Source organism: Penaeus chinensis, chromosome 14, assembly GCF_019202785.1.
Source record: "Penaeus chinensis breed Huanghai No. 1 chromosome 14, ASM1920278v2, whole genome shotgun sequence".
NCBI classification, from domain to species: domain Eukaryota; kingdom Metazoa; phylum Arthropoda; class Malacostraca; order Decapoda; family Penaeidae; genus Penaeus; species Penaeus chinensis.
The window spans coordinates 795,427-802,926 of NC_061832.1; the positions used below are offsets into that span (position 1 = coordinate 795,427).

Consider the following 7,500-nt stretch of genomic DNA (forward strand, 5'->3'; position numbering starts at 1 on the left):
GCAGTCTTGTAGCCATCCCTGAGGAACCTCTTGCATCCATAACGTCCCTGTAGCTTATCCTGAATGGTGTCCCTCGTTAGCTTGATGAGCATTGGGTCATCCACAGCAAAGGAAGGGAAGCTGATGACTGCCAGAAGGCTGCTGTCAACCTCCTTGCTATTACTCTCACGTGGCAGCATAGACTGAGAAAAATACACTTCTTTTCAGTGACAATCAATATGTAATAATGTGGAGTCACTCCATATTTTCTGCTTAGGCCATTAATATGGTAACATGATAAATCTAACTATATTTTTTCTCTTTTCAGAATGGTATACATGTACTTCTTCCACCTCTCTAGCAATATTCATAGATTTACATAAAGTATATTCTTACAAAGTCCTTGCTAAAGGAAAATAAATTCACAGTCTGTGGTTTCTTAATTTTCCATTTTTTTATATATATCATACTTTAAAACAATATTTCTCCTAAATCCTCCACCATTCTAATCTCCACTATTCATCTCCTCTTTCCCTGAAGACATTATGCAATATACGACCTCAAGTAAGCTAAAAACAACATATGACTGACCTGCAACACAGCCTGGCACTTCTGGGCCTCATCAGCAAGCACATGGATGACACTAGCCGGGCCACCTCTTGCCCCAAACAGGTCCAATTCATTCATTGCCTCTAAAGCCGCCTTGGCGAGACCAATGCTTGAAGCATTTAGTTCTGGCAGCCCATGATTGGTCTTGTCTCCTCTCTCCCAGATTCCATAATCCTGTAACAAGGATTAGCTACATATAATGGAGGTGTAACTATGGTAATAATTGTCTTTACAGATGATGTACAAATCTAAATATTATTAGCTTAAGTGAAAGTGTGTCTGATTTAACAAGAACAGATATAACAATTCCTTACATTATTTCATACTCACATTCTAACAAAACTATTAAGCATCTACATGACAATGAATGACCTTCAATGAGATCAAATCTGTACAAAAGACTTACAGGAATGCAATATGCAGACTCTATGTAGAAGACCAGGTTTTGGATAAAACTAACTTCATCTAGGTTGAACACAATCTGCAAACCTGCAAGAAATTTATAAGTAACAGTTTACAGTGACTAATATAATCAATATTCTTTTTCTTCTATGATATTCAAAATGAAACACATATTTTATCTTCTGCTCTATTCTGAACACATCTTGAACTGTGCAATATTACATGTGAAGTTATTACAGGTGGAGTCACATCTCCTTATATTTGAATGTCTTGTAGGTAGTGATCCCATCATACCCACAGTGAACATACTCTAGAGCACAATTGTAGTTCAGTTAGATTTCACATGAAGATAATTCAAAGTATTAAATTATATAGATTTTTTTTTTTTTTTTTTTTTTTTTTATAAAATTACAAACTACTGGAGAATTGGCACTGCAATATATACAATTAATTTGATACAACATTCAATATTTTCAGTAAGATTCTGGACTCTATATCTTATATGCCAAGCTCTATCTATGTGCCTTAAACTATTTAGTGCGTATCAAAAGCTGAGACATAATGTCCTCAGTCTATCATCTTATCCAACTTTCAATTCAAAGAACAGTTTGAAACTTTCATTGGGGAAATAATGATGGTTTCCTTGAAACAAAATTTAAAGTTTCCCATCTTGCAATATATTACAAGAATCTTAGTGAGCAACTGCAAAAGATAAACTGCAAATGGTAAAACATAAATGGAATATCATAGCTGATCAGTCTCCTTAGTCAACATATTTATTTATTCATCTATTGAGAATCAGCCAAAATAAATAACTGATAATGGCCACAAAGTTCTCCACGTTAAAACCACACGTATTCCCTGTTGCTCTACTTTATACTACCAAACCCAAAATCCCTGTTCATGGCCCACACCCCAAAACCATACCTGATGCTGTCATCTGTGCCAAGACCAGGAGGAAGAGTGACGTGGCATCAATCTGCAAGTGACCCCACTCGTTGTCCTTGACCACAATCTGCCCTGTCTTGGAGGAATACTTAGCATGCAGGGAGTCAATGGGAGCTTGTGTGTGTTTGAATTTCTCCACTTTGTCCAACTGCTGCATCATGCAGTTCAGGAGCCCACGCATCAACTTCACACAACTCTGAGGAATGAAAGGTATAACTCCATATCAAGCTCTTCCCAAGCAAAGTATGATTTTATTAAACCTCACAATCAATATATTTAAAAATCATGAAAAAAAATGGTGTATTAACTTAAAAGAAATACTGTTATAAATAAAAAAGAGACTAAAAATCAGAAAAGAGGAAATGTGAACAAAGAAAAAAAATTATACAAACTGAAAATGAAAAAAAAAGAAAAAAAAAGAAAAAAAAAACAGAAATAGTATGAACACCAAGCAGACTAGGAAAGAAGAAAGAAAAAAACATCCCAAAGGAGAGGGGGCTCCGTAAAGAACCATGAAAATAACCACCACATCTTACCTGCTCCAGCTCATACGTCTTGGCTCTGTCTTCGTCCAAGTCTGCGTTCTTCTTATAAGCCATGGAGAGCCCCCACACTGCCATGATGGAGTAAAGGTTGTCTCGCACCCAAGCATGGTCGTTGAGATTACTTGCTGGAAGCAGGCCAGTAACTGCATCCTGGGGAATTATCTCGGTATAAGCATGAACTCATTCTGATAGTTCATGAAAAAAAATCACTTTATTATGGAGAGGAAAGATGTAATAACCAACTGCATCCAGGTGATGTGACTGTCACATCAAGAAAAAATTTGGCTCAGGTCCGGGTGAAGGAAATAAGCCGTAATGGAAAAATTTGGCAGAGGGCCAGGGGGACAGGATTGACTTGTCATGAGTGCACAAAGATCTTGGAGGAAGATTAGACTCAGGAAGGGGCTCTTGCACTATTTCTACCTGTAAACAAGGATGAAATGTACCATCCATGAGCCATGGTTCACAGATGTTAGACTTATTGCACAAAGTAAGCCTAATTCAAAATCAGAATCATGTCTAACTCATCTCTGTACTTGTGCTTAATAAATAAATTTCTCACTGTTTCTTTAAAACTGCATTTCCTAAAAGGAGTCAGTTAATAATTGTTCAATAAGTATAACAAAGATATATCCTTTAATACTATAGTAAAGACCAACAATCCCCCACGAAACATAATCTCGCAATAAACTGTTGGCCCTAGACTGGCTCCTCATGTGACATTATATCTCAATGGAGATCTGCAATCTCTCTTACCACAAACTGGATGGTGGAGCTCTGGTGGCAAATGCAAAAAAAATTGCTTGATGTGTAATCAGACCAAATTTAATATTCTTTCGGACCGTTACATATTTTCAGCTTTATACTCTGCATGATTCTAATAGCTAGTAATAGCTCCCTTATATATGTATTCTAATATGAATATCTGCCAAGCTCTGTAAAGAAGTTCCTCCACAAACATTCAAGCAATCCGAAAAATATACGAATATATTTCGACAGCTCGTGGGTAATACCAATAATTAGCGCCTTCCTTCACTGACTTCTGGCCTCGCATAGCAATAATAGCCCCTTGACCTCTGGAGTGTGACCCTTCTTTGCAAACAAGCACAAAACAAAATTGCATCATAGTCGTCATGCAATCCGCACAAACCTCTGCAAAGAAAAATCACATCTAGTTCTTTGGTTCTCAATGACAGGCGTGTTACCTGGTGCCTCAGGATAGTCCGGTAGACTATCCTATGGTAGTAGTCGAGCCTCACACCGGAATTGCTTCTGCTCCTCATTATAATCCGTTTTTTCAGGCCAGAGTCAGACACGGCGCATCACCTTCTCCCTTTTCCTCGACCCTCACTCCTCGTCAGCTGGTATGAGGTCAGCCAGACACAGAAACATAATATAACTATAATGAAAAGAGCATCGCATTTGACTTGAGCAAATTTCCAACTCTTCTCCTATAGTATCAGATAGCGCTATTACCTATTCCGATCCTTGTTTACATTTTGCCTTTGGATCGTCTATGATGGTTAGTCCTACTCCAAGGGCAAATGGGATATTATTATTAAATTTGTTAAATTAAAGTATTGACATCTTTTTGTGCTTAGATATATATCTTCATAATATAAATCTTCTTTAGGGATTGCAATCGTACGTGGCACGGATGTACATCTTATTTATTGCAGCAATTCAAGATCTGGCGCCACGGGAGGCAGACGATGCTCTTATCAGCTGTGAGCACCAGTGTTGCCACACAAAGCCGGGATTCGACTTCCCTCATGAAGCAACTTCGCTTTTATGATTCATTATGATATAATTACACGTACTAATTTGATTATGACTTGATTGTACATTTTGACATACATAAGTTTAAAATGCATGCTTTCACTTCTATACATCTTTTAAAGAAATACAAATAAAAAATTGACTTAGAAGGTCAAATGAATTAGAGAAAAATAGAACATTTGGAGGGATGTCATCAGGAAATGACTGAAGCAGTTGAACTGACTTGTCATTAGTTTTCTTATCCTAACAGCAGGGCTATTTACACAGTATGATCCCTGGGTCTTCTGCTCTCTTTTATGCATTGTGATATAAGTCAGTCTAGCTATATCAGGTGCTAGCTATAGTTCCAGAGTGTGTATTTGTTCTATTTGTTCAGTTTTTGGATGAATGTTTGAAATCTTATTTGATATAACCCATGATTATTATTATATTAACCTATATAAGTTCACACTCTCATAACATTTATACATCTCTGAAAATACAATCGCAGGGGCTTTTTTATCACTTTTTCTTTTCTCTCATTTCTTTCTTTTTCCTTTTCTAGAAAAATGAATCTTATATTTCCTTGGCGTCAGTGAGATAGATAAAGGTTGATAGATAGGCAGATAGATAGATAGATAGATAGAGAGAGAGAGAGAGAGAGAGAGAGAGAGAGAGAGAGAGAGAGAGAGAGAGAGAGAGAGAGAGAGAGAGAGAGAGAGAGAGAGAAGAGAAGAGAAGAGAAGAGACGAGGAGAGGAGAGAAAGAAAGAAAGAGAGAGAAAGGAGAGGAGAAGAGGAGAGGAGAGGAGAGGGAGAAAGAGAGAGAGAGAGAGAGAGAGAGAGAGAGAGAGAGAGAGAGAGAGAGAGAGAGAGAGAGAGAGAGAGAGAGAGAGAGAGAGAGAGAGGGAAACACACACACACACAAACACACACACACACACACATACACACACACACACAGACACACACACACCCACACACACACACACACAAACACACACACATACACACACACACACACACACACACACACACACACACACACACACACACACACACACACACACACACACACACACACACACACACACACACACACACACACACGTATACGCATTAAGGGTCTCCCGCCGGCCTGGCATCAGTGTCGAGGCGTAAACAAACCCCTTGCCGTCGTCGTGACAGGAGGAAGCAATGAACTTCCCGGATCCAATTTTTCTCTTTCTACTCGTGTGTCTGACGCACTTGGGCCGACTTTGCCTCAGCGAGAGGAAGGGGCAAGGCAGCGACACAACAGTGAACCAGCTGAAGTTGTGTATCCTTTTGAATGAATAGGTTTCAGGCGGAAGTAAAGTAAGGCTTCCACGCTTTTCCCAGTGACTGACTTGCCACGGACATGGGCCAATAAGAGGCTGCCACTGCGGGCGAAAGCTTCTGCGAGGAGATTATTAATTCGGTTATGAATATAATGTTAGAACGGAAGTAGACATTTACAGTGTTCATTAGTCTTTTCTGTTCTTTGAATGGTTATCCGAATTTTCACAACTTCAGTACTTTATCGTAATCTGAGATGGGAACCGGTATTGTAGTAGATTCGTATGTATTTGTGATTATAAAGTAGGGACGTCTCCTGCCTGATATGACTGTTTATTTTTCAAAGACAGTTTCTTAAATGGTATTAATTATTATTGGAATAAAGGAGTATTTACTCTTGTAAATTGAAGCATGAGACACTTGACAGGCTTAGTGATGATTGATTTTACCTGTAGCCAGTTTTTTTATTGGTTATACTATGAGCTGGGAATGATGTTTAGAGGAAATGCTGTCTTAACCACAAATTCAGATTGTGTTTGTTATACTGTGTGTATCATTCTCATGATAATTTATGTTAGCTGGTTATGCATGGCTACATCTGGTTCCTACCAAATTGAGACAATGATAGTTTCCTGAATTATAATGCTTTCATATAGTTATTGTCATGATAATGCACAGTGAGAGGAAAATTGCTGGCTCTGTTTGCCTTGTTTCTCAAAGATCTCTGCTATTTTCCTCAGGATAAAGTTTTAACCCCTTGGTGATGGGTGAAGAAAATTAAAGAAAACGCTACGCTCTGGTGGTCAATGGCAACTTTGAGCGTAGGGTTTCGGTACATCAAGCCGAATCACCGGCTCATAGTGCTTTGGCGTGACGCTGCATTGTACAGCCACACGCCACAGATCGAGCAGTTTGTTATGACACCTCATAACAAACACCTAAATGGGAGTTCTTATTTTTTCCTAGCAGTGAAAGTTTGGAAGTTTGAGCCAGACGTGATATGATATTAAAACTTAGATAAAACTGTCAAAGATATCCATATCAACAAAAACTTGTGTACTCCCAAAGTCCTTTAGAATCTTATTAACTTATTTTATCTCCAGTGATGTCAGAAAGCTCCTTTTGTTGTTGTCTTCATACAGATAGCCCACTTAGAATTGTATTTGCCCCCCAAAAATTAATGGGTTATCATACTGATCAAATGTGCCTTTGATAAACAGTGATGTAGAATCCATTGTCTTTAAGTGTCCATGACAGGCTCATAGTTGCCATTCAGAAGTTGTTGCATAAACCTTAACAATCTTCAGTTCAGAGTCTCTTCCAGGAGAGGAGAAACCAACACAAAACTGCAATAGGAACAATAACAAAACTAGACTATGCACGGCAAGTTAAGATGATCAAAATCATTGCAGAAAACGCATTCCAGGTGATTTTCTTTCATTGTTGTTCTTATTTTCCTTTTTCTTATTTTGTGTGTTGGAAGGCATTCTTTTCAGTGTTTCTGTAAGTTCCTGCTATTCCTTAATATCCTAAGTTTCCTTTTAACCCTTTTACACTTTATTTCATTGCTATTATTACTGTGAAAGTTTGTGCTGAATGAATTGTAAATGAACCAGGAAAGAAATGAACAGGAAACACATGAATATAAAGTCTTTTTACTATGTTGACTCTTTAGTAATATAGTAAAAATGTCCTCAGTATATTCTTATGTTTTTTGTTTTTACTCTATTTTATTTACAATTGCTCATACTATTATAAAAGTAATAGTGATAATGATTACAATAATAATGATGGTAATAAAAATAAGAGGGTATACAGGTGAGATCAGGTAGGAAAACAATTACACTCCTTGGTGACTAAGCACTTGAATAAGACAACGGAGGACGGCTGTGTGGTGCCAATGAGTTAAATTAGACCCCCATGTTGTAATACTCATGATTGAT

At 37.9% G+C, this 7,500-nt stretch overlaps 2 protein-coding genes across 14 annotated transcripts in view; one reads left to right on the forward strand and one right to left on the reverse strand.

Moving 5' to 3' along the window:
- The window catches only part of LOC125032574 (probable phosphorylase b kinase regulatory subunit alpha), a 93,546-nt gene extending 89,710 nt beyond the window's left edge, over positions 1–3,836 (reverse strand). For all 12 annotated transcript variants that reach the window (XM_047623815.1, XM_047623814.1, XM_047623812.1 and 9 more), the window contains exons 1-6: positions 3,689–3,836; positions 2,475–2,633; positions 1,918–2,134; positions 995–1,077; positions 571–762; positions 1–182 (exon numbers count right to left, since the gene is read on the reverse strand). The exon at positions 1–182 is cut by the window's left edge and continues 7 nt beyond it. In XM_047623815.1, the coding sequence (XP_047479771.1) occupies positions 1–182; positions 571–762; positions 995–1,077; positions 1,918–2,134; positions 2,475–2,633; positions 3,689–3,766 (911 nt within the window). In that variant the 5' untranslated portion in view covers positions 3,767–3,836. The remainder of the gene's footprint in view (positions 183–570; positions 763–994; positions 1,078–1,917; positions 2,135–2,474; positions 2,634–3,688) is intronic.
- Positions 3,837–5,383: 1,547 nt separating this feature from the next.
- LOC125032113 (coiled-coil domain-containing protein 134-like) overlaps positions 5,384–7,500 on the forward strand; it is a 17,888-nt gene continuing 15,771 nt past the window's right edge. The window contains exons 1-2 of one of the 2 annotated variants that reach the window (XM_047623118.1): positions 5,384–5,558; positions 6,865–6,983. In XM_047623118.1, coding sequence (XP_047479074.1) covers positions 5,438–5,558; positions 6,865–6,983 — 240 coding nt within the window. In that variant the 5' untranslated portion in view covers positions 5,384–5,437. The remainder of the gene's footprint in view (positions 5,559–6,864; positions 6,984–7,500) is intronic. The other variant, XM_047623119.1, reaches the window with a different exon arrangement.